General features: G+C 50.8%; 13 protein-coding genes across 13 annotated transcripts; 7 read left to right on the forward strand and 6 right to left on the reverse strand.

Annotated features, from left to right (window-relative positions):
- Nucleotides 1–263: 263 nt before the first annotated feature.
- N7468_009785 (Gfo/Idh/MocA family protein) lies at nt 264–2,233 on the reverse strand (the record flags this gene model as incomplete). The annotated part of the gene is made up of 3 exons (XM_058479080.1): nt 264–835; nt 928–1,541; nt 1,893–2,233. 3 exons carry the CDS (start codon nt 2,231–2,233, stop codon nt 264–266), a joined length of 1,527 nt encoding a protein of 508 aa, XP_058325648.1.
- Nucleotides 2,234–2,578: 345 nt separating this feature from the next.
- N7468_009786 (putative mRNA cleavage factor complex component Pcf11) lies at nt 2,579–3,971 on the reverse strand (the record flags this gene model as incomplete). Its single annotated transcript, XM_058479081.1, has 3 exons — nt 2,579–3,208; nt 3,326–3,748; nt 3,807–3,971. The coding sequence occupies 3 exons, from the start codon at nt 3,969–3,971 to the stop codon at nt 2,579–2,581; spliced, it is 1,218 nt and encodes a 405-aa protein (XP_058325649.1).
- Nucleotides 3,972–4,702: 731 nt separating this feature from the next.
- Nucleotides 4,703–5,151, forward strand: N7468_009787 (uncharacterized protein; the record flags this gene model as incomplete). Its single annotated transcript, XM_058479082.1, has 4 exons — nt 4,703–4,843; nt 4,899–4,923; nt 4,979–4,988; nt 5,046–5,151. 4 exons carry the CDS (start codon nt 4,703–4,705, stop codon nt 5,149–5,151), a joined length of 282 nt encoding a protein of 93 aa, XP_058325650.1.
- A 552-nt stretch (nt 5,152–5,703) lies between these two features.
- On the forward strand, nt 5,704–8,327 carry N7468_009788 (putative microtubule binding protein HOOK3; the record flags this gene model as incomplete). Its single annotated transcript, XM_058479083.1, has 7 exons — nt 5,704–7,079; nt 7,133–7,193; nt 7,246–7,322; nt 7,379–7,491; nt 7,552–7,931; nt 7,995–8,090; nt 8,142–8,327. The coding sequence occupies 7 exons, from the start codon at nt 5,704–5,706 to the stop codon at nt 8,325–8,327; spliced, it is 2,289 nt and encodes a 762-aa protein (XP_058325651.1).
- Nucleotides 8,328–10,387: 2,060 nt separating this feature from the next.
- hem13 (coproporphyrinogen oxidase) lies at nt 10,388–11,762 on the reverse strand (the record flags this gene model as incomplete). The annotated part of the gene is made up of 2 exons (XM_058479084.1): nt 10,388–11,494; nt 11,553–11,762. The coding sequence occupies 2 exons, from the start codon at nt 11,760–11,762 to the stop codon at nt 10,388–10,390; spliced, it is 1,317 nt and encodes a 438-aa protein (XP_058325652.1).
- Nucleotides 11,763–12,982: 1,220 nt separating this feature from the next.
- Nucleotides 12,983–13,522, forward strand: N7468_009790 (autophagy-related protein 8; the record flags this gene model as incomplete). Its single annotated transcript, XM_058479085.1, has 3 exons — nt 12,983–13,072; nt 13,198–13,430; nt 13,489–13,522. 3 exons carry the CDS (start codon nt 12,983–12,985, stop codon nt 13,520–13,522), a joined length of 357 nt encoding a protein of 118 aa, XP_058325653.1.
- A 586-nt stretch (nt 13,523–14,108) lies between these two features.
- Nucleotides 14,109–15,386, forward strand: N7468_009791 (putative mitochondrial GTP/GDP transporter Ggc1; the record flags this gene model as incomplete). The annotated part of the gene is made up of 7 exons (XM_058479086.1): nt 14,109–14,196; nt 14,246–14,283; nt 14,339–14,380; nt 14,442–14,555; nt 14,623–14,756; nt 14,816–14,993; nt 15,051–15,386. 7 exons carry the CDS (start codon nt 14,109–14,111, stop codon nt 15,384–15,386), a joined length of 930 nt encoding a protein of 309 aa, XP_058325654.1.
- A 440-nt stretch (nt 15,387–15,826) lies between these two features.
- N7468_009792 (uncharacterized protein) lies at nt 15,827–16,160 on the forward strand (the record flags this gene model as incomplete). Its single annotated transcript, XM_058479087.1, has 2 exons — nt 15,827–15,849; nt 15,983–16,160. 2 exons carry the CDS (start codon nt 15,827–15,829, stop codon nt 16,158–16,160), a joined length of 201 nt encoding a protein of 66 aa, XP_058325655.1.
- A 767-nt stretch (nt 16,161–16,927) lies between these two features.
- On the reverse strand, nt 16,928–18,583 carry hsp70 (molecular chaperone Hsp70; the record flags this gene model as incomplete). The annotated part of the gene is made up of 1 exon (XM_058479088.1): nt 16,928–18,583. The coding sequence occupies one exon, from the start codon at nt 18,581–18,583 to the stop codon at nt 16,928–16,930; it is 1,656 nt and encodes a 551-aa protein (XP_058325656.1).
- Nucleotides 18,584–18,596: 13 nt separating this feature from the next.
- Nucleotides 18,597–18,836, reverse strand: N7468_009794 (uncharacterized protein; the record flags this gene model as incomplete). Its single annotated transcript, XM_058479089.1, has 1 exon — nt 18,597–18,836. One exon carries the CDS (start codon nt 18,834–18,836, stop codon nt 18,597–18,599), a length of 240 nt encoding a protein of 79 aa, XP_058325657.1.
- Nucleotides 18,837–20,523: 1,687 nt separating this feature from the next.
- Nucleotides 20,524–21,061, forward strand: N7468_009795 (histone H2A.Z-specific chaperone CHZ1; the record flags this gene model as incomplete). Its single annotated transcript, XM_058479090.1, has 2 exons — nt 20,524–20,698; nt 20,862–21,061. The coding sequence occupies 2 exons, from the start codon at nt 20,524–20,526 to the stop codon at nt 21,059–21,061; spliced, it is 375 nt and encodes a 124-aa protein (XP_058325658.1).
- Nucleotides 21,062–21,778: 717 nt separating this feature from the next.
- Nucleotides 21,779–22,479, forward strand: N7468_009796 (SNARE domain- containing protein; the record flags this gene model as incomplete). Its single annotated transcript, XM_058479091.1, has 4 exons — nt 21,779–21,789; nt 21,864–22,055; nt 22,117–22,210; nt 22,276–22,479. 4 exons carry the CDS (start codon nt 21,779–21,781, stop codon nt 22,477–22,479), a joined length of 501 nt encoding a protein of 166 aa, XP_058325659.1.
- Nucleotides 22,480–22,952: 473 nt separating this feature from the next.
- N7468_009797 (uncharacterized protein) lies at nt 22,953–24,032 on the reverse strand (the record flags this gene model as incomplete). Its single annotated transcript, XM_058479092.1, has 1 exon — nt 22,953–24,032. The coding sequence occupies one exon, from the start codon at nt 24,030–24,032 to the stop codon at nt 22,953–22,955; it is 1,080 nt and encodes a 359-aa protein (XP_058325660.1).
- Between the last annotated feature and the right edge of the window lie 488 nt (nt 24,033–24,520).

Here is a 24,520-nt window from a genome sequence, read left to right on the forward strand (position 1 = left end):
GCTTCCTTTTCTTTTGTTGGTGTTTGTTAATCTGGGAGCACATGGAGTCTGACTTGCATGGTTTCTGCATATGATCCGCAGAGTCATGTCTCTCTTGAGGTCATGTATAGTAGGTGTACTTATCTAGTACCAACACGCATTTTCGCTGGCATGTATCACTCTTAGCTTAGTGGAGAATCAGAGAAAAAGCTGAAATGTCTATTCACATATTCCCAATGATCCCACGTAGGTCTATTTTCAAGACGTCGGTGGATATGAGATAGCTACAGCTGCAACGGGTACTTGGTGGACTCGATAGACTCGGGGTACTTCAAGCCACCCTGTCTGCGGACCTCATCCATAACCTCCATGATGACTATACTCTCCTCCCACGGCATACCTGCACTCTCTAACCTACCGTCTCTGAGACAGCGGGCTACCTCGTCTGCCTCCCAGTACATACCGCGACCTCCCGCCGGAAATGGGCATTCGACATCGCGCACTGCTCCCAGGCCCTTCTTGGGAATGACACGGTATTTGGTAGGACGGAAAGGATTCCCGAAGACCTGGATCTCACCTTTAGTGCCCTGAATGCGGATGTTGGGTCCTGCAGTGCCCTGTTCATCTGGATCGCCTGCACAACGGATGTTGGTCAAGGCTACACCTTGGGAGCGCTTAGGGTGAGAATCATTGCTTGGGGTAGATGTAGGGAAGCTCAGCAAGATACTGGTAGACTCATCAGCCCCCGTGAGGTGGTAGGGAGTGATTTGAGAGGTGACGGCGGGAGCCTTCCTCTGTTCTTTGGGCAGAGTGTGGTAGAGAGTTTGGAACACCCAGGTCAGAGAGTAGATACCCACTGTCGACAACGAGAAGAGAAGTTAGTTTTTTTTTTTTTAGTCTTTTTTTGCGATGGGATAGCGCCTCATCCAAGGAATACTGGACACGCACAATCTAATAGAGCGCCACCGGCCAGATCGGGGTTCACCATACGGTGTGAAGGCGGGAATGTATTTTCGACGTCATCCCCGAAGCTTGTATCAGCTACGACACGCAGCACTTCACCGATGGCACCCTGCTGGATCAGCTGGCGGACCTGGATACTGAGCGGGAAGTAGCGAGTCCAGACAGCCTCCATGAGGAACAGATTCTTCTTCTTAGCGGTCTCGCACAAGATTCGAGTCTGAGCTGCGTTGACAGTGAAGGCCTTCTCGCAAAGAACATGTTTGCCAGCTTCCAGTAAGAGCATCACATTCTGATAGTGGTGAGAGTGAGGGCTTGCGACGTAGACCACCTGAACGTTCGGATCGGCTGCAAGTTCCTCGTACGAGCCATACGCGGCGCAGGGGCCGGGTATGCCAACGCTCGAAATGAATTGCTCTGCTCTTTCCTTGGAAGAGGACGAGGCAACGGCGGCAACCTGGTGGGCAACGTCACCGGCATCACGGGCCTTGGGATCTAGGAGGAGATCGCGAACGAACGCTGTCGAGAGGTGTGAGAGCGCTGGTAGTACAGGGTATGGGAGGGAGATATACTGTCGGCGATGCCCCCGGTGGCTTTTCGAGCTCGATTAGCATAAGATCACGACTTTCGCTCGAAGCGCCTTACCCAAGATACCCCATCGGATTGTATGCGTCATGCTGGGCGGTACTAATGGATTACAGAGACAAGAGACAAAATGATGGCCAGGAGGTATTTATTTTCGTTTTGAGAAAAATGCGATGCGGGGCTTCGGAAAGGCAACGTCATGATGCTACGCGCGACATGTGGGGAAGCTAAAACTTTTATGTTACAAATATCGAGATGTTACACCTCACATCTCATATCTCCGTTTTAATGCGCACCTTTTGCCCTGGAGAATCAACACCCTGGGCCAATGGAGTTAGTAGGATCATCGTGTATTTCAGTCGAGGGACTATACCTCTGCTTTGCGTTTCCCTAGTACGGAATCTGGCGTGCTGGTTCTTGCTTGCGGTTCTGGATTGCGCGCAGGCCCATCCTTAGTCACTTCATTGTAGCAACTGGCGTGGTAGATTCGAGGCCCGACTCGCACGGCGTCCTGCCAGATCCAGTCCTGCTCTTCTTCGGACCATGTGGGCTCGAACTTCTCCTGGCAAATGGGACAAGGAGTATTCCGCAGCGTGGCGTCATTGGGGGGCTCGGATCCATTGCTTTGGTGGCCCTTGTTGAGTGGCGATTCCATCGGCGCCTGCAGCGCCTTCAGCCGTAGCTTCAGCTCCGGTTGCATCCTGCTCATCATCCGCCTCACGCGATTTAATCCAGTCCTGCAACACACAATTAGGTTTTCATAGGACAGATACTATGACAGAATGAAGACACGAACCCTTTCGTCAACATACCAACTACGAGTCTGTGCTCGCTTGGCAGCTTCGGTCATGCGTTGATTGGTCTTGAAATGCCAGTCTAAGTGCCTGGCCTTCTTCTCCCGGCCTTCTTCCGTTGCTAAAAAGCGGCGTCCACAGGTTCCACACCGATTGGACTTTGCGTCGTAAAGAGACACCACTAGATGTAACCGAGGGCTATAGGTGATTCCTCGTTAGCATGATGACGTGAGACACGTTGGCGATCCTGATGGAAAGACTTACATCTTCATCGAAGCCGTGTTCATGGGCACGGATGAGGAAGAGCCGTTCATAGCAGGGGCCTGCGGCATCGGAACAGGTGTAGATTGAAGTTGACCAGGGATAAAGAAAGGCAGAGCTCCCGCGGTGGGAGGGGTGTTGTTTGAAGGGGCCATCATTGGTGGCGCCGAGGCAGAAGGTAAGAGGCCCCGGGCACGTAAAGCTGCGATAAGAGGATTTTCCACTGAAGGCGCGACATTTGGATGCACTTGGGGCATGGACGGAAGAGCTGCTGGAATCTGGGGCGGAGGTGTGGGCTGTTGGTTGACGGATGTCTTTTTAATGAGTTCGGCTAGGGTAGCTGGGTTCAAAAGCTGCTGCAATGGCTGAGAAGTGGTTTGAGCTGGCGGAGTAGATACGGGAGCAGGAGCCGAAGGTACTGGTGCAGGCGGCGGCGGGGCAAAGGTTTGAGGTGCTTGCCGTGGGATGGCAAGGGCGGATAACTGATCTCGGATGGCCTTGCGTTGTTCGAGACTCAACTGTTGATGCTGTAGAATGTTTTGGAGATCTAGTAGAGATCGCAGACGTTGCTGGGCCATAGGATCATGCGGTTGCTTAGAGAAGTCATCGCGTGCGGAAGCGATCAATCCCTCTAGTTCTCGATTTATAGCAGCCAAATCAGCATCTGAGCGATGGCCGGGGGGTGGTGTCTAATAGGATCCTAAATCAGCATGACGGGAATAGGTGGGGGATATCTCCTGCCTTACCGAAGTGCTAGGTCGCTGCCCGTGGACCGCATAGGGCTGGCTCGGTCGCCCACCCGGCGGGGTAGGAGCATTGAAGTGCGTGGGAGTGCCGTTCGCTCGCCCACGGGAAATGTCTAGTTGACTCCGAGAATGCGTCTGCTGGTTTGTGAGGAAAGCTGTTCGGGCCTTGATCAAGGCGTTTTCGATGTTGCGGGTGATTTCTGGAGGAAAGACGGGACGTGTGTCTAAAGACCCTGGGACTGGTTCTTTCCACGTTTTGAGCATCTCGTCCAGCTTGCGGCGAGTTTGCGCATCAGAGAGGGTATAGGCATCCATGAAAGTCTGATACATGTTTCTTCCCAGGAAAAGCGTGTATGGGGTCCCGATATTTTTGACGATCGAATCGACTACATAAAGCGCTGGTAGTTTCTGCAGCGGTCCGGTCTATAGAAGCGAGTTAGAACAACGCCTGATCATAGTTCGTTCCGGCGGGTTGTCTTACCGAGCGAATGTGCTTTTCTAATACTCTCGAGATGGCCATCGCGTGTTCCGTGTTTTCTTTGGCGATCACGGTCAAGTTGCTGATCTGGAACCGGTCGTTGGTGGTCAAGTCCTCCAGGGAGCTTTTGTAGTCTTCAGCGACCTCATCAGATACCAAGCCTGCCATGGTGAGTTGATGGCAGGAGACAAACGGGGAGGGAAAGGAGCTAAATATGGGGAATATGTCAGGTTGGTTCGATTATACGTGTTGACTCGGAACAGGTCCTGTGTGTCCCTTTGCGCGCTCTCTGCGTTTTTGTTTGGAGGTTTCTGCCTTCTTTCTTCGTTCTTCTCTTCTTCCTTGTTTTTTTTTTTTCTTCTTCCGTCTTTCGCTTCCGAGGCTTTTGCTCTTGTCTGCCCTGCCTCCTCTGGGTTTCGAGCCAGCCCGTGTGAGATGTTCAGGTGGCGCTTGGCCGCACTATCGACAATATCTTGTCCTTCTTAATCCGGGTGTTCCAGGTGGAAGAAGCCCTCCGGCACACAAGATTGGAGAGAAAAGTCGGAACTTGTAAATGCTTGCTAGCTAACTTTGCGAGACTCAAGAAAAAACAGATGTGCTTAGCTCCTCCGATGGACCCAAAGCATTCCTTCACGTCCAGAAAAACCGGGAGATGCAAACGCTGAGAGGGCCAAGTCACCGCAACCCCAAAAGTAACTAAAGATTAGATTAGAGAGAACCAAGAGACCAATGCAACGCTGAGGAAACGTGAAGGGGCGCGAGGGGAGAAGGGGCGGACGTTGAGAAGAAAGTGAGGTGGAGTTGGAGTTGGGAGTTCCGGTATCACGTGACACAGATGACGTTCCATCCAGAGGCATGTTGGACAAAACTTCCCTTTCACAACTCTTCCGTAATTCATCATGAAGTTCTTCCTGACTGCTCTCTTTGCTTTATTGCCTCTGGCGCTGGCTTCCAAGTCGCTGAAATCAGTGATTGTCACTTTCCCCAAGGGCACGCCATCCTCGGTCGTTGACCAGGCAAAGGACTCGCTTAGAGCCGCAGTACGCCTTGCATAGGTCACCGCGATTGAAATTCTTTTAACTAATAGCTTGACAGGGTGGCATAATCACTCATGAATACCGTAAGTGTCACTTCTTTCCCTTTGTCTAGCATTTCTAATCATGTCTTGGGTATAGATCTAATCAAGTATGACCTTATCCTTCTATGCGTCTCCAAGTAAATATGATGCTTACCATTATCTAGTGGGTTTGCGGCCGACGCTCCTGTGGACGCTCTGCAGACTCTCTCCACGCAGTCCACTCAGTACAAACCAGAGATTGAAGACGACAAAATCGTTTCCACAAATTGAAATGAGTGGACTCGTCGCAAGGGACGAGAGATGGCGGCAGTACCCGCTTGGGGATGTAGGAAAGTCCGTACTGCAACTGCCGATTGGTACAACAATGTCACGCCATACTTCTTTCTCGAGCGACCGCTAGGTATACAACTTGATTATTCCATGCTGCACCTATGATGTACATTTATCATGATCTATTAATAGCGAAAGATGTATGTTGGAAGCTGGCTGAAAGGGGCCAATGCTTACTTTGTTTTTCTTGTTTACTCTTTGCAACGCAGTGGGAGTGAGTTTCAGCCTAGTCTTATTGCATGCTGCAGTACATTAGACAATAGTTTTGTTCCCGATTGTAATCCACGACGTAAATGTACACACAAGTCGCGAATCCAGGATGGTGGTTGGACCAAAGCGAACTACGAAAACCGGAGACGATCGTCTCTCCCCACTAGTGCCCCCCGAACGCGCTCGCGTGGATCCACAACTTCCCACGTACGAGTAAGGCCCCGGCTTGCTCCTTGGAATGTTGCGTCTGCCACCAGTCTTTTGAATCATTCCTTATTCGCCATGGCCTCGGAACATAATGTGACGAAGGTTCTGCTGGAATGGATCAACAGCTTCTCCCTCGGCAAGACACTCCGGACCGTGGATGAACTGACGGACGGGGTCATCCTCTGGGAAATCCTCCAGGACATCGATCCGCAATACTTCCTTGACGAGATTCCCGAGCGCAACCCGGAGAACCACTGGGTGGCCAAATGGCAGAACTTAAAGCACCTCCATAAGCTCCTACTCAGCTACATCAAGCACCAAAACGATGACTCCCTACCCTCCGGCCTCGACCCGTCCCCCGACCTCGAAGCTGTCGCAGAAAAAGCGACTCCCAAGGAAACCAACAAACTGCTGAAACTCCTCTTGATCGCCGCGATTTCCTCCCCCAATGCCGAGACCTATGTGCAAACCCTTCAAGGATTGAGCACGTCGACTCAGGAGGGCTTGAAGGACATCATTCAGGAGGCACACAATGGCCAGCATGAACCCCTGGATGCGGCTGATGAACTCAGACAGGATTTGGCGAATCGCGATCATCCAGTAGATCTGGAGCTGCAGTTTGAGGAGCGCGTGGGCAAGGTGCTAGCAGAGAACGATCGGCTGAGCCATGAGAAAAAGGAGCTGGAAAAAGCGCTGGAGGATCTTCATAACCGGCTGGCACGTTTGCAGGAGAATAATGATACTCTGCAGAACCGCCTTGCATCCACGGAGGATCGTTTAGTCACGCTGAAGTCTGGTAAAGGAGACGTGGGCTTCAATGCTAAGGCTTTGGAAAGTAAATCACGTCAGCAGGAGGACATCATTGCGTCGCAAGAAGCCAAGCTGTCTGCTGCCCAAGACGAAATTGACAGCTTGCGTATGACAGTGGAGTCATTGAAGGTCAAAAACCAGCGTTACCAGAAGCTTCAAGATGACTACGACGAACTCCGTACTGAGCGAGACCAACTGGCACGCAAGGCGAACGCGGCAGAGAAATACCGCCAGAAGCTTCAAGCCAATCAAGATTTTGAGAGGGAAAACCAGAACCTGAAGAATCAGATCAAAGATCTCCAGCAACAGCTCAAAGACGCAGACTCACAACAGCGTTGGACTTCTGAACGTGATGTGGAGCTGGAGGAATATCGTAAACTGCTCCCCCGTATTGAGCAGGAGTGCAGTGAGATCCAAAACTTGAAGAAGCAGCTTGAGTTCAATAACCACGCGCTTACCGAGAGGCTGCAAAGTGCTGATGAGCAGCATGAGAGAGATGATGCTCTCATAAGCGAGCTTCGTGAACGCCTACGAGATGTGGAGGGTCTGCCAGGCACGTCTTCGCCAGGTTCTGAGACACCTAACATGCAAGGAACTCTGTCCAAAGACTTTGAAGCTATTGGCATGAAGGAATCTCAACTGTATGTTCTGCAGATTCAGTTCTCCTCTCGCTGCCTCGCTAACACCGCTATAGTAAATCTGAAAACGATGACCTGAAACGCGAACTGGAATCATCCAAAACCCTGTCAACAGCTGTACGTATTCTCATCACACTGATATCACTGGAGCATTGCTGACAGCTGCTAGCCGGAGTCTCAGCCCGAGGTCTTTTCGGAGAATTTCAATTCATCTGTACAAATCGCACGCACAAACTCTTCTCAAAGGTACGTTGATCCCATGTGGGCCTTTACACTCAGGGAACTTCTCATAACATATGCAGCGACGAGTACTGGAAATTATATGAGACATATACCGGTACATTGAAGAGGCTTGCCGAAGTACAAAACACCCTTGAAAACAGCAAGAAGGACCTCTCTGATGCACAAAATCAAAGTATGTGGCCCAGGCTCTTTGATTGCCCTGTGCACTGGCATGATACTAACGAAAACTCAGTAAATCTTGTCAGCCTGGAAAAAGCAGACATTCTTCAAGAAATTGAAGAACATCATTCGGCCGAGCTTGCTAGACTTCGTGAGAATTGGGATAGTCTCACGCAAAACGTGCATCATCTGGAGGCTGAAGTTGATGCCAGCCAGACTCTCGTCCGCGAAGTCTGCGCCGAGAGAGAAGAGTTGCGGAAGATGCTCGATACGAAACAAAATGAGATCAGCGCCGAGGACCAAGAAGTGATGAATGAGATGCAGATGCTGCTGGGCGAATTCGAAACCCATAACGGCGAGAGTGGCGATGCTCAAAAATCTAGCTTTGAGCTCCTAAAGCAGTGTGCTGGCGTCCTGGAGAAGAATGTTGAACGCCTTGCTCAACGTGCGGAGGTGAGTTTCCATTGCCGTATAATCTACCCAGTGCCATCTTTTGACGCGACTTGATTTGTACAGTACATTCAACAACAGAATGAACTCATCAAGTCTCTGCGCGAGAGCATGAAGAACTACGAGGAGAACCTGGATGATGGGATTCCCAAAGAACGTGAAGTAAGTCTCCTGCACTCGAAAATCTCAGGACTTCCACTCATCCTATCACAGCTGGAATTACAAAAAATCATTGATGACCAAGCTCGTGAGCTCAGCCTTGTGAGCTCGGCCTGGTACCACCTTCAGAGCCGCTGGCAGAATAATAATATGACTGTGTCTCGATACCGACATGGGGCGAGTTTGTCAGATCCTCGAGGTTGGCTGGCTAAGCAACGAGGTGCAGTTGCTGGCCAATAAGCCCGAAAGGGGTAGATTAGACTGGTCCTTTCTATTGCTCTTTTTTTGTTTTACTACTGTCCTATCCATATAGAAATTCCCCCTCCCTTTTACAGGCAACACTGAAGACTGGCTATGTTTCCCACCAAGGCTTTTATCCTAAACCTCTTATAGCCTATTCCCGCTGTCGTAGGGCTCTCTTTACATTTCATCTAATCTATTCTACGCATACGATCTCGTCCGAAGCCTTATACAAGCCTGAGGGCGAGGGTGTAGATCAGCCATCATATACGTGCCTAAGCCCCAGTGACACTGTACTCCTGGTATCTCCGACCAAGAGGAAGATTCGCACCCAACTCGAACACCTGAAAAAATCCGTTATGAAGCCCTATTCCCGCTCTGCGTATATTTGAGGCTCACCGATATTGAGCCCACCTTGTTGGATGAGCTGAAAGCCAAGCCTGGGCCATTCAGAGGCGTTCAAACAACAGTAGATCATTCGAACCGGGAAATCCTCTACAAAGTTATTGGTGGCAGACCACACGAATATATCATAGGCTGGTTCCGCCAGTACCTGAGCGAAGAACTGATACAGATGGGGCTCTCCGCTAGAAAAGGCCACTTTACAGATTTTGGGTCATCCCATTGGGAGGGAAATATGTGCGACAAAGAACCAGATTGGATGCTTGTCCCAGGAGGGACCCCCCTTTGGGGTACAGGATGCGCCATCTTTAGTATTGGAGGCTGGTGTATCAGAATCATCAGAATCACGGAGACACTTGAAGACGGCCGCTCGCTGGTGATATGCGAATACCAACAAGCAGACGAAAATTGTTGTCATGATGCATGTAACCCGCTCACCGGAGTGGACAGTTGGAATTGATCTATGGACGGAGACTGCGAACGAGGCACCTGGGCCCGTTACCCACGATAGGCCTTCCCATGTCCTATCATGCATATCAAGCCACTCATCAAGAACGGAAGCGTAGAGGGAGCACCAATCGTGATCGCGTTTGAGACACTTTTTCGAAGAAAGCCCCGCCGTGCGAGTGAGAAAACCATCGTCATTGAAGCTGATAGCCTTCAGACACTTGGAAGATTTACTTATTGACCTGGAGAACTTGAGCAGAATGTCTTATTGGGAATGCCCGCTTAGGAAATTGTGCGTTGCTTTTGAATACAGCGACAATGACCCGGAGATTATTAGGCAGGGAGGTTATCTGAAGAGGGTCGAGGGGCGGGGTCTCGGCGTATCATTATCCTATATTTCTTTCTTTTGTCTCCTTGCTTCAGATTGCTTCGTCTGAACAGGTTGAGCGGGCAGCGTATTGCTATCCTATACCCTCCTTTTTGCTGGCTCCTTCAAGATCGATTTGCTTTTTAGGAAATAGTACACCACGCACGCAAAAAGTCTCTGTGCACTCAGTCCCATTACCATCACCGTAACAACCACCCACATTTTTATTGTTTTTCCTACACCTCCCCTGGCCTAGATCGCTACCAACCTGGAAGGGTATCTTATCAAGATAACACAAAGATCCATATAGCGAAAGATACACTGGATTAGTTTAAAGAGCACAGGATTTACATTCAAGGTTGGCCTGTATACTGGCCTGATCTTAACCCTATTAAACCGGCCTGGAACATACTAAAGCGTGAACTTTTTTCGTAGATTCGAAGACCTTATGCACACGGACTTTTGCCCCACTAGTGTAGTATTGCTTAGCATCCATAGTCAATCGATTCCGTCTACTAGCACTTGTCTGGAGTCCCTGGCACTTTCAGCGCAGAGGTACTAGGGTACAATGATACGTTCAACTTGGAAGCCTGAGCCTCGGAATTGAGAGGTACAGACTGGCATTGTAATATGCGTGGGACGACTTTTCTGAGAAAGCCCGGAATGAATTATCATGCACTAGAGTACATCTGTAATGGAGTTTTGGAATACTGTACATCAATATACATTCCCATATTAGATGGGATTAGAAAAGAAAGTGGCAATAGCCCAGGGAGAGAAGGGACAAGCCTTTGCCGCGGATTAGAATGTCCAAGGACTCAGAAGCAGGGATTTGGAACAGCGATTATGCCCACTGGCGTGGATGTTTAAGCACATCCATTATCTCCTTCTCTTTAGTCTTGTCATCCGTCAGCTCGTCCTCATCAGTAGGCATGCTCTCGGTTCTCGTGCCTGATACAGCATCCATGTAAGCCCAGCTTGCGGTGCGGGGAAGGCTCATCAGGATACTCTCGACACGAGCATTGGGAGTCCGCAATCCAAAGCTAGTACCACGGTCATAAACTAGGTTGAACTCCACGTAGCGACCTCGGCGGAGCTGTTGCCACTCTTTTTGTGCGGGAGTATATGGCATATCCTTTCGCCTTTCGATGATAGGTACATAAGATGGGAGGAAAGAGGCCAAGCCGTCCGAGACGAACGAGAATAGGGTCTCCTGTGGATTCGACGAGGAGCTAGCAGAGGATTGGAGGAAGCTGGCGTCCAGATCATCGAAGAAGATACCACCGACACCCCGAGATTCTCCGCGGTGGGGTATATAGAAGTACTTGTCACACCAGGTCTTGAACTTCGGGTAATAGGTAGCGTCGTGGCGATCACACATGTCCTTGATGGTTTTGTGGAAGTGCTGAGCATCTTCTGGGAAAAGGTAAGACGGCGTCAAATCAGTCCCTCCCCCAAACCACCAATTTTTGTCACCGTTAATTGGGTCCTTCGGGTCTGAAGTCTCGAAGTAGCGGTAGTTGAGGTGTACAGTAGGGGCCATCGGGTTGTGCGGGTGCAGAACAAGGGAAAGGCCAGCGGCAAAGAATGCCAGAGATTCGACATCTGAGCCAACGAAAGATTTGTGGTCGGCGCGCATTTTCTCAATAGCAGGCCGTGGAAGCTCGCCGTAGACAACCGAGACATTGACGCCGGCTTTCTCGAAGACATTTCCATCCTGCAGCACGCACGAGACTCCGCCGCCGCCATTGGGACGTGTCCAAGTATCTTGTTTGAATTCCATTCCGTCTATTCTACTGAGCTCCTCCACAATCTTCTGCTGGTGATCCTTGATGAGCTTCTCCATTCGGAGGCGCATGGGCGAGGTTTCGCTAATTGTGGACGATTGCTTTAAAGCATCATCCAATTCGACAATCGACGGGGGATCGAGCTGAGTAGCTTCTCCAGTAGCCTAGGTAACGATTCTCAGCCAACGCTCGAACGCACGGTCAAACGATCTGGTCTCTTACCATTGAGTATATGATTGCGCCGATGAAGGGCACACCAATCGCAAGCCGTAAATAGGGTCGCCACACAGTGAACTGAGCCTTTTGGGGAGGCTGACCACTAGCAGAGTAATTACGGAACTGTTTCGGTGCATTGCGGCCTGCGATTCGGACATGACAAGCTAACGGTTGAACCAACGCTCTTCGGAGTGGCATGAGAGATCGGGAGGCCATATTTGTGACAAGGAGCCCAATGGGACCGGAGGACAGATCAGTCACACTGAGAAACACAATACCAAGTAAGAAAAAGAAGATTCCAACGCAGGGAAAAGAAGAAGGGAAGTATTTAGATCCCTGCAAAGGTTATGCGCAGACTCAAGAAGAACCGGGTGGTACGACATCAGACCATTGGCTGAGATGGTGCTCTTGTTTGTCTGGTTTGCTTCGATGAGATAAGCGATAAGGCAGACCGGGGGCTCCAGGCTCCAGAGAGATCTTGTGACTGGTACGGACTCTACTGTCCTTTCTGCGTAGCACACCCGGAGGGGAGAATGTAAAAGACAGACATGGCAGTACGTTTGATGCTTTGTGAATATCGATATTCGCAGTCTAGGGAATCTTATAGTCTTCTGCTGTTTAAGGCTTACCCAGCTGCTCTCGGTTCGACCAGCCCGCCGGGTTGCTTTTGATGCATAAGCTAACTCATTTCACGTTCAGAGTATATACGTATGCCTGTAGTGGACGGTCCTGAGAAAAGCCGTCGAGGCATATTCGGCTACAGGCACATCGAACGGCAATCAAGAAAGCTGGCAAAGTACAAAATGTGGATCGCCGTTACGGCGGGGACGCTAAACCGCTCCCGGGATTGGACTGGTGATGGAGGCTCCAACTGCAACACAATACCTGGCAGAATTCTCGGACTGGGTCCATTCATTAGGTGGTTATCGCCTGCTAGGTACTTCACAGGACAGCCGCCTTGGTGGAGAGATAGCGCTGTGCACTGTCAGTCCGGTTGCCTAGATCTCTGGTAATATAGTGGAGAAGCCCACATCGTCTGAGTCTACCGAGGGTCCGGAGGTGTGCCCGGCATGGATCCAGGGGAGAGTAATATACTGGATAAAGTAAGAACACTAGGACAATCAAAACCAGCAAATAGAGCTTTGATGATGGTCAAAAGGAGATCTTCGATCAGGAGTAAGAAAGAGCAAATGACCCTAGCCCCGTGACTGTGCAGCGCGTGACTCACCGCCTGGTGGACGTCAGCGGGGGTTGCCTTTTTGTCATCGATCTCCCCTCCTACTCATCTCTCACTTCCCTAAGTTGATCACTTCTTCCATCACTTGGCTTCTATTCCTGCAGCCCACATCTGCTCCATCTCTAAACTGCTGTTGCTCGAGCGCTCACGCTCTTACATCTACCCGACGCCCCCGCTTCACTTATCAGCCTTATCAACCATGCGGTCCAAGTTCAAGGACGAGCACCCCTTCGAGAAGCGGAAGGCTGAGGCTGAACGCATCCGCCAGAAATACGCCGACCGGATCCCTGTAAGTTCTTCTGGGGGATCTTCCTTGCCCTTTGAAATCAGCAATAGAAGATGAGAAGGGTATCAGGGGCTTGGGAACCCTTATTCCTTCACCGCTTCTTCAGCGGCTAATCAGTATCATCATAGGTGATTTGCGAAAAGGTCGAGAAGTCGGATATCGCGACCATCGACAAGAAGAAGTACCTCGTGCCGGCCGATCTTACTGTCGGACAGTTCGTCTATGTCATCCGTAAGCGTATTAAGCTTTCTCCAGAGAAGGCTATCTTCATCTTCGTGGATGAGGTTCTCCCACCAACAGCTGCTCTCATGAGCAGCATCTACGAAGAGCACAAGGACGAGGATGGCTTTTTGTACATCACGTATGTATCCTTTGCTATCGGAAAGCCACGAGGAGACTTTACTGACTTGTCTTTCCAGATACTCCGGCGAGAACACTTTCGGTGACCAGTAGAGACTGAGGTCCATGATACCTTTTGCGCTGCTTGGCCTACCCATTCGACCCTTTGATGGGCTCCCCATACTTATGAGCAGCAACTACCCTTGGGCTAACGGTTCCTTATCATTTCGGTCACGCGGCGTTCTCTCGGTGTTGTGCACATTTCCTTCTCGATTTCATCTCTTCATTTTTCTTCTATTTTGCTAGGCGACTACGCTCTCAGTTGGCTTCGAACCCAATGAATTGCAAACTATGATATCGATCTGGCTTAAGTCTGCTGTTCCTGAGCAGTAAATATAGTAGCCTTCAATATAAGCTTTTTGCAAGACCCTCTTTCAGGGGTAAATGTGCCTGGTAGATCAAATTGACAATGATGATTCATGCAGACCCTTCACTTTGGAGAATCGTGTCATTCCGAGCGCTGGTCGATCCTCCAGATCGACCCGAGGGAACTTATCGTGCCAACACAGTGGAGCGTCCTGCCTCGCCGACGCCGGACCCCGATTGGGTCTAGCGCCCCACTCTCGTGCTCAACATAAAATTTACGCAGAGCAAGCGATCCCGACATCTGACTCCTTCATCAATCGTTCTATCCCTCACAATGTCTCCCGCTCTTGCCCAAGCCGGCTCCGGCGCTGCCGCTAAGGATGTTAAGAAGGAGTCCGCGACTGCTCGTCTCCTCGGATCCGGTATGTTCGACCGACCGTAGGGGTGACCCTATGCTAACACCTCAAATAGGCTCCGCTGGTATCGCTGAGTTGCTGGTTTTCCATCCCGTACGGCTTAAATCTCTAGAAGGATCATGAATAGGACGCTAATCGGTCTGTTCAGGTCGATACCACCGCTAAGCGGTTGATGAGCAACCAGACAAGGGTGAGCGAAGACCCGTGATAAGATGCGCTGCGACAGTGACTGACAGTCTCCTTCTCTTTAGATCACCTCCGTTACCGGTTTCAACCAGGTTGTCTTCAAGGAGTACGCCAATGCCTCCGTTGGCCGCAAGTTCACCTCGCTCTTCCCTGGTTTGGGTTATGCTGCTGGTTACAAGGTATGGGACGATGGGCGGCTGAATCTATGGCCGAGACGGATGCTGATGGCTTTCAATCTTTGAACAGGTCCTACAACGTATCTACAAGTACGGCGGTCAGCCTTTCGCTCGGGATTACCTGGCTAAGCACCACGGTTCTTCTTTCGATGCTACCTTCGGAAAGGGCAATGGGAAGGCTATCATGCACGCTTTCGCCGGCAGGTAAGGGTGGTCGCCTAGTGGATATGGTATCGGCATTCAATTCTAACATATCCGGCTAGCTTGGTCGGTATCGGAGAAATTATTCTTCTGCCCCTGGACGTCTTGAAGATTAAGCGTCAGACCAACCCCGAGGCCTTCCGCGGCCGTGGTCTCTTCAAGATCATCGCCGATGAGGGTATGGGTCTGTACCGTGGTGCTGGTTGGACCGCTGCTCGCAATGCCCCCGGTTCCTTTGCTGTACGTATCATTCATCTGGGGTTGGGTCGGAGAAATCCAAGCTAACAGTGGTATCAGCTTTTCGGTGGTTCCGCTTTCGCCAAGGAATATATCTACCACTTGACCGACTACAACAAGGCCACCTGGGGCCAGAATTTCGTTGCCTCCGTTGCTGGTGCTAGTGCCTCGCTGATCGTCTCGGCTCCCCTTGACGTGATCAAGACCCGGATCCAGAACCGCAACTTCGACAACCCCGAGGGTGGATTCAAGATCGTATCTAAGATGCTCAAGAACGAGGGCCCGCTCAGTCTGTTCAAGGGATTGGTTCCCAAGCTCCTGATGACCGGACCCAAGCTGGTCTTCAGCTTCTGGCTGGCACAGACTCTGATTCCTGCATTTGGACAGGTTGTATAGACGAACCGGTTGTATAGATCTCAGACGGATGATGATTTCTGGATAGCCACGGCGTTTGTTGACCCTCTCCTCTTTTTGTTCGGATTTGCGCCTGGCCCTGTTTCTCTTCTCTTCCTTCCTGGTTATTTGGGCCCATCTCGCTCATCAACCAATGTTGTATTTAATTCTCATCCATAGGCGTGGTTTATTGGTTCAAGTGGGCTGGAGCGGCTAACCGTCAAGGCAAATAAAAGCCCTCTTCATAGAAGATATTACAGTCTAGATCGTTCCTCCGTTGCTTGTGTAGCCCCCAGAATTAATGCTACTTCCCCCGTGAAGGGGAGCATCGGTATAAATCACGTGATCACGGGCTTCACCTCTTGATAACTGCATTTCCGCAACAGACTTGGGTATGTGAACTGCATCGAGAATCTCTGAGCCAGACTCAAACCCAGTTCAATATGGCAGTCTATCTGATCTCTAAGTGGGTATCCAGCATTGAGTCAATTTATCCCCCCAGGGGCGCCTGCGGATACATTGGCGGCCCCAATGACATTCTTGCCCCGAGGCGCTTTTTGATCGTGCAAATGCAGCTAACTTGTCCTGTCGTAATATAGGCTAGCTGACCCCCTATTTGCCGTCACCATCGGCATTGCGGCTTCCGCATCCCGCATTCGCCGCGACCAGATCGAGAAGAACCCAGAGAAGGCGTCAGAAATCGGATATGCGACCATTGTTCAACTTGGCCAGCACCGTCTGCAGCGATGGTGGAACGGAGACTTCCAAGGCTTGTGAGATTGAGCCAACTCTTTAACAGAGAGCTTCTCCGCTGCGTGATATCCTTGCTGAGCCAAGGGAAAACCCTGTGCTGGATCCCGCAACCAGTGTACCTTACTCTTACCCGAGTTTGGGGACCTTTCTATTGTAGATTTACGGGCTCAAGGAACATCCCTCCAGCAAGCAAGCGATCGTCCTATTCACCGCCTGGGTGAGAACTGCTATACCGACTTTAATGCAAAAGACAAGATAATATACCCCGTTCAGCACGCCGCAAGGCTCAAGTTTTAACTGGTTGTCCTGGTATTTATTTTGGACGAGGATTACCGTTATATTCCATCTGGTTATAGTACTGTACACTCTTGTGTCTTAGCAAGCGACGGTCAAGCCTAATGCTTTCCTGGACTAGCAACCAATAGATGTGTAGATTCCTTTTTCATTCCCAAGATTAGGATATCTTATGTGTCTACAAGTTGTGTCTACAAGTCAGCTATCTACCAGTAGGCTCGGTCTAGTCAGGCACCTACAAGAGTTACAAGGAACAGGGAACAGACATTCATACTATGTCCAGTCTACAGTCTTACTGTGTTCTAGGTTTGAGGAAGTCGTAATGAATTAAGATTCTGAATTGGCTAGGACTTTTGATCCCCCAGCAGATACTCGTATCTATGCAAATCATGCGCAAAAGGAAAAGAATAAAACTCGAATACCCCATAAGTTCGTAAAACAAGACATGAAAGGGAAAGGAAAAAAATGTTTTTAAGCAAGACGGAAATGCGAGATGTTTAGTCAAGCTCCTCAGGCTTCTCCTCGACCTCATCGGCAGTGTGGGTGGCACCACCGGGAGCACCGCCGGGGGGAGCAGCACCACCGTAGGCAGCGGAGATGATGGGGTTGGCAACGCTCTCGAGCTCCTTCTGCTGGGACTCGTACTCGTCCTTCTCGGCAGTCTGGTTGTTGTCGAGCCAGCTGATGACCTCGTTGATCTTGTCCTCAACCTTCTTCTTGTCATCGTCGGAGATCTGGAGCTTGCCCTCACCAAGAGTGTTCTTGAGGGAGTAAGCGTAAGACTCGAGGCCGTTCTTGGCCTGGATACGGGAAGCCTCGGCCTCATCCTCGGCCTTGTACTTCTCGGCCTCAGCAAGCATGCGCTCAATCTCCTCCTTGGAGAGACGGCCCTTGTCGTTGGTGATGACAATCTTGTTGGACTTACCGGTACCCTTCTCGATAGCGGAAACGTTCATGATTCCGTTGGCGTCAAGGTCGAAGGTGACCTCAATCTGGGGAACACCACGAGGGGCAGGGGGGATACCAGTAAGCTCGAACTTGCCGAGCAAGTTGTTGTCCTTGGTGCGGGCACGCTCACCCTCGAAGACCTGGATCAGGACACCGGGCTGGTTGTCGGAGTAGGTAGAGAAGGTCTCGGACTTCTTGGTGGGGATGGTAGTGTTACGCTTGATCAGAGCAGTCATGACACCACCGGCAGTCTCGATACCGAGCGACAGAGGGGCAACATCGAGCAGCAGGATCTCGTTGGTAGACTTGGAGGACTGGTCACCAGACAGGATAGCGGCCTGGACGGCGGCACCGTAGGCAACGGCCTCATCGGGGTTGATGGACTTGTTGGCGTCCTTGTTGAAGAAGTCGGAGACAAGCTTCTGGATCTTGGGGATACGGGTGGAACCACCAACAAGAACGATCTCGTGGACGGAGGACTTGTCAATCTTGGCGTCACGGAGGACACGCTCAACGGGCTCCATGGTGGAGCGGAAGAGGTCCTGGCACAGCTCCTCGAAACGGGCACGGGTGATGGAGGTGTAGAAGTCAATGCCCTCGAAGAGAGAGTCAATCTCAATGGAGGTCTGGGCAGCGGAAGAGAGGGTACGCTTGGCACGCTCACAGGCGGTGCGGAGACGACGCAGAGCACGGGCGTTAGAGGTAAGATCCTTCTTGTGCTTACGCTTGAACTCGTTGACAAAGTGGTTGACGAGACGGTTGTCGAAGTCCTCACCACCAAGGTGAGTGTCACCGGCAGTGGACTTGACCTCAAAGATACCCTCCTCAATGGTCAGAAGGGAAACATCGAAAGTACCACCACCCAGATCGAAGATCAGGACGTTACGCTCACCCTCGATCTTCTTGTCCAGACCGTAGGCAATAGCGGCAGCAGTGGGCTCGTTGATGATACGCAGGACGTTAAGACCGGCAATGAGACCGGCGTCCTTGGTGGCTTGACGCTGAGAGTCGTTGAAGTAGGCAGGGACAGTGATGACAGCATTGTTGACAGTGCCACCCAGGTAGGCCTCGGCGGTCTCACGCATCTTGGTCAAGATCATGGAGGAGATCTCCTCGGGAGTGAACTGCTTGGCTTCACCCTTGAATTCAACCTCAATGACGGGCTTGCTGGCCTTCTCAACGACCTTGAAGGGCCAGTGCTTCATATCAGCCTGGACCTCAGCGTCCTGGAAACGACGACCAATGAGACGCTTGGCATCGAAGACAGTGTTGTGGGGGGTTCATGGCAACTTGGTTCTTGGCGGCATCACCGATGAGACGCTCGGTGTCGGTGAAGGCAACGAACGAGGGAGTGGTACGGTTACCCTGGTCGTTGGCAATGATCTCAATACGGTCATCACGGAACACACCCACACAAGAGTAGGTGGTACCCAAATCGATACCGACAGCGGGAGCCATTGTGAATGTGTGTATGAGTCGTCAGGAAAGGAAATTCGTAAGGAAGAATGAGACTCGTAGTGTACAAGAGGGAGAGGGAGAAAAGAGAATTTAGATTTTAGTGAAGAATGAAAAAAAGAACGAGGGGTGGGCAGGCAAATGATGACGCTATATACTTAGCGGTGTATTGTTCAGAAGCTTCTAGCAGGAGAGCTTCCACTTGCATCCATGAGGTTCCATGGTCTTCGATGCCCCAGCAACAGGCCCAATTCCCTTCTGTGAACACACCCGAGAGTTCCAGGGGGTCCTAGCGGATATCTCGTTCGTTCTTTAAGCTACAGGACGTTTCTGGTTTCTTTGTTGGGTGCCAATTCATGCTACAGATCTGGTGGTGGGCTGATTCTACAATGATTCCATGCTATATTACTATGGCGGGGCACCGTGCATGATGTAATCGTGGCACTGGCAGCTGGAGCCCGCCGGCCTTCTGAGAGTTTGGGTTCAATTTTGGCTACAGAACTGGGCTACGCTATGGGGTTCTTGCATTCACAAGTAGCCAGGTTACGTATTAGGTCAGATTGCTCTCATCGCGTCACGATGAATTAATTCATGAGCCCCTTTGGCTTCTCTCCAGGTTCGCTGAACGTACGTGAGTCATCTCATCACGTGCCATTGGTCGCCTAATTAGCGCCCGACTAGTAAGGCCAGATAAGCTATAAGGCGACGAGGCTGAAAATTTCATGCTATCTCTGACCGCCTCCCTTTCTAAGTCCCACGTCCATGGCATTACACTAGAGCCCGGATCCTCAATGAGCTGGTGTATGGACATCCGTTACGTGCCAAACATTCAAAGCTGACATAGATGATCAAAATATATGTAAGCTTCTGACACGTGCTGTTACTACAGGTGACGTATAGTATTGAGCCCAATATGCTACATATATATCCGGTCAACAGATTGAGTAATATACGTATATATCTGTCTTATCGCTTCTTTCTAAGCTGCGGATTGAACTCTAGAGCTTCCGTGTCCTCCTACAACGATATCTCGATGCCTGACAAAAACTTAGCATGGTTGCCGGTATCATCCTGGCAATTATTGGTGGATATATTGTTATGTAGGCTGAGCTTGCTGACGTCGATTTGAAGGGTAGAACCGATTTGAATAGCCGATTGCAGCTGCTTTCAACTTGAAAATGTTACTTAAGACTATTCTCCTGCTTTTTAGAGCCGAGGAGGCTTTTCCACTCATTTTTAGAGGAATAAGGCGGATTGCGTGGAACGGTGTTTTGCCCTGCAGCTTTAGCATTATTATGCCCAGTTACGAGGCTCAGTCGCGTTTCCTTTAATAGCTTTATAATAAGATTACCAATCCATGAGCCAATGGCCATCTTACACTTTTGAGCAGTAAATTATTATCTCGATTCCCTCCAGAGGGGAACATTCCATAGAACATTTAAAGGGACGAAGACTCCAATTCCAGGTCTCAGGGCACAGACTGTCACGGGCATCCCCACTAAAAGCCTCCACTTTGAGTCCCACCAATCACCGTGCGCGATCCGGCCGTCCCTTGCTGTTGCGGGTTGTTTTGATTTGGGACGAGCTACCTTACTTTTTGACCGTCTCTTCAAAACCCCCCGGTCCTCCCCCTTCATCTTCTTCTCTGCAACCTTCCGCATCGCACACCCATTTGAATAAAAAGCTCACCATGAGTGGTCCCGCCCCTTCCAACGACCCCGCCACTGCCCCCGACTACGACAAGGGCAAGGGCAAGGCGACTGACCCCACCAACGAGATGAGCATGGACGAGGAGAGCGAGTCCGAGAGTGAGCTCGAGGCTGTGAGTGTCATTGATATCTTCGAAATGCCTATTGAAACTGCTGGTAATTAACGTGACTGCATCTAGGAACCAAACGGTACGCGCCTATATCCATAGAACCTTGTCCTAGTCGCGCTCAATGCTTTCTGTCAATACAGCGGAAACCAACACCGCTTTTACTTGAATCTACGTCTACTGGAATGTCTACTAATGCTTTTCCATGACAGATGAGGAGGATGATAATGACGGCAACGACCTCGAGCCCATCGACCAGAGCAATATCATCAGTGGCGGCCGCCGCACACGCGGCAAGGTCATCGACTACGCCCAAGTTGCTGCTCAGAACGATGATATGGATGACGACGAGGATGACGATGAGGACTTCGAGGCCCGCGACGATGACGATGACCACGAGATGCGCGGTTAAATCCCTCGATCTTGACGATAATGCCCCGGGATAATTGAAATGGCTTGAAGGATCGGATAGGACTGGCGCTTATGGACATTGGAGGTTTTCTCACAATACCTTGACTCATTCTCGAGACACTGGCACTTTGCTAGCGGGCCGCGCTGGAACAAGCAAGCCGGTTATGAATCTATGAATCGCACTATCGGTCTCTCTCTTCCATACTAGATTCAATTTATGAAAAGCTATGTATGATCAAGAGCCTTTCCCAGTGAAATAATCTTCTACGTGGCCAGAAGTCTCGGTTTGGAGAACCTATTCTTGCAAAGCGTATATGTACTAGTTATACTACCTTAATGGAGGGGCTAAGGCTCGGTAACTTATAGCGCATTATGATGGCGGCTGTCAGCCCTTTCCAATTCCTGTCCAGCTCGTCTCTTAATTTTGCCCATATAGTTTCTCCTAGCTCTCGCGACTCAAAATAATCCGCGGTTCGCAACCAGGATTTCCTTCCTTGCAGACCCTCGATGCGAAATCACGTGCCACGAAGCGCTTTGGCCACCGTATTGATCCTCCCGAGCATCCATGGGCCTCGATCTCCGCGGTGTCATCAAGACATTTGTTCACTGCGCAAGCTTCATGGGCTGGTGTTAGCTGTTTTATCCCAGAGGCTGGTAGCCCCTATTCTACAACGAGCCCTTGAGGGTCGATTCCCCAAGAGAATAATCACAAATAATCATGGCTTCACGGTATAGTCTTCCAACTTCCTATCCTTGTGGCCACGCCGTGGCCTTCGGGCGACTAGACTGACAGCGACCGGTAGATTTCCACGCCAGCGTGATCCACGCGCATCCTCCTCCCTCTTCGATTCCTACGGTGGCGAGTCCCGCCCAGCTAGCAGATCACCTGCCCCCTCAGGCGGATATGGATATGGGGGTTACTCGAGTCCAGCAGGGAATGGGTACGGCAATGGCAGCCTTGGGGCTGGATTCCGGAGTGGAACACCTGATAAGAAGTAGGCCAGCACGCTTAGGACCTTTCCTATTGGTTGTCCGATTTAACATATCTTTTCACAGAGGCCACTATTCAGATGCTGTTCTCTCGTCGCTTGAATCACAAAACGATGCTGAAGTAGAAGGCATCACGGCCAAGGTGAAGATGCTGAAAGATGTGCGTAATATGACATTGGGGATAACTCTGTTATGGGAGAGGATTACTGACAATTTTCGTGGCAGCTCACATTTGCGATTGGTGACGAAATCCGCGATACTACCCATATGACCGATCTTGAGAGTTCATTCGAGAACACCCGAGTCAGGCTTCGGGGAAACATGAACCGTATGCTCCGCATGGCAGAGCGCACTGGAGTTGGGTGGAAGGTTTGGGTTGGGTTCTTTTTCGCCGTGTTCTTGCTGTTCTTCTACGTCTGGATATCTTGACAATGCAAGTCTCTGCTGCCCTCTATACCGTCAGGTTCTAATCTACTTCCATGGGCATGGGAGCATGGAGATGCCCACTCGGGTTTGGCCTCGATGACCTTTCCATCCGAGTCTTCATACATACATTGTCTAGTACAGCATGGGCTTATCCAGCCTCGGTGTTTGGGTGTTTGTCATTGAGGGTTGCGATGTATTTTGATTAAAGTCATGATAGCCATATTCCCATATATAATATAATTATTTGCCCCAAGCTAGCGGCTACCAGGGACGAGGGGGAAAAACAACATGGAGATAGGCACGAATTGTCATTCATTGAGTTCCTGAGTTCTTAGAAGCAAGCAAGACCCCCTGACGCCATAATGGTATCTTTGTGATGCCTGCATCCACATGAAAACGCCAGCGGGAAAAATGCAAATACGTAGAGGGTGCTAAACACAACCTTTTAGAATATACGTAGATGTCGGAGCTGATGGTCAGTTCAGGCTGTCTCGAGGGCCCCCAACGTGTCGCGGGAACCGACGGCCAAACCCACTGCGTCGACTGCTTTGACTCGTAATTGAAGCGCGCAGGTCATCTTCTTCAAACAGTAGGCTGCTTGAATCAAGCGCATCGCCTCCACCACTCCATCGCTGTAGGAAACGACGCTGGGCCTCCGTCTCTCGCTCCCGGCGAAGCGGAGGCGGCAACCCGCTGCGACTGTTGGGCGTGCTGGTTCTGAAGTTCGCAGCCGTAAACTGATCTCGAACAATCTCATATTCGCCACCACCCTCATCGTCGTCCAATTCATCCTCCGTATCGGTGTGCTGCCACTCGCCCTCTTGCTCGGAACCCTCCTCTGTAGCATCAGGGATGTCATCGTCCAGGTCACGGCTAAAGCCCTCTTCGGCTTCCGGAACATCGGCGTCAAGATCAGGCTGGTTATCAAAATCACCCTGCTCGTATAGCCCCGACTCCTCGTAATCGTCCTCGGGATAGCCTTCAGGAATTTCATCATCAAGGTCCCGCTCCATGAACCCCTCCCGCTCATCCAGATCATCCTCCTCAAGCCCTTCCTCTCCTTCCTCAACGAGTCCCTCCGCATCTGCATCAGGGATCTCATCATCCAAATCACGCTCCATACCTTGTTCTTCTTCTTCCTCCTCGCCCTCCTCTCTCGTCTCGACCATATCGTCCTCCATCATCCCCTCAGCATTGGCCTCCGCCGCGGCGGCGGCAGCGGCTTCCTCGCGTTCAGCTTCCTCCTCTTTCATACCGAGCATTGTCTTAGCGCATCCTGCGGGCTTGATCCAGGAATACCCGAAGGACGCGATGCCCTGCTTGCGAAGGCGCAGGGCGCGCTCCTCCATCGCGAGCGCGGCAAGTGAGTTCATAGGGGCGCGCGAAGGCATGAAGGAGCGCTGGCTGGCATGACCGCCGGCATTGCGTCGGGAGTGCGGGGATGCGTCGTAGCCTTGATGATGGGTGTCTAAGCGATGGGGCGCGGGGGCGCCGAACCATAGCTCATGCGACTGAAAGTCCAGGAAGGTAAGTGATGAACCGTGATGGGGGAGCATGTAAGCTTTCTTCTAGGAGACTCACGTCTTGTGGGGTTATAGATGGGAGAGGGAGCATGGCAAATGTACTGTTATGCAATGTTATGTGTTTTGGTAGCTGTCGAGACTTTGTAGATGTTTGGCGAGAGGAAGTTGAGGACGCGGTCGGTGTGGCACTGAGGACGCGGGGTACCGCGTAGCCGATGGTCAATTGGGGAGAAACAGTAGCAAGGAAGGAACACCGAGGTAGATAGAGTTGGGAAGAAATCAATGAACCTTTTCTAGGTGGATAGCTGGAACGGTGACAAGGATATTGTTGATAAAGCTAAGGCGGGCACCAAAAAGTCGGCAGGAACTCCATCGCAAACCGTCATTGGCTCGTCCGTGCGGGGAACAAACTCTGGGAGCTATAGATTTGCAGGTGCAATTCTTTAGAGCAGCCGTTCGTGCTGGGCTATTTTAACCAAACCCAAGACTTCTAGTAGCCTTGAAGAACCTATTTTTTACTT

Source organism: Penicillium chermesinum (genome assembly GCF_028974085.1).
Source record: "Penicillium chermesinum strain IBT 19713 chromosome Unknown utg000008l:1.0-1752722.0:1.0-1753981.0, whole genome shotgun sequence".
NCBI lineage: Eukaryota > Fungi > Ascomycota > Eurotiomycetes > Eurotiales > Aspergillaceae > Penicillium > Penicillium chermesinum.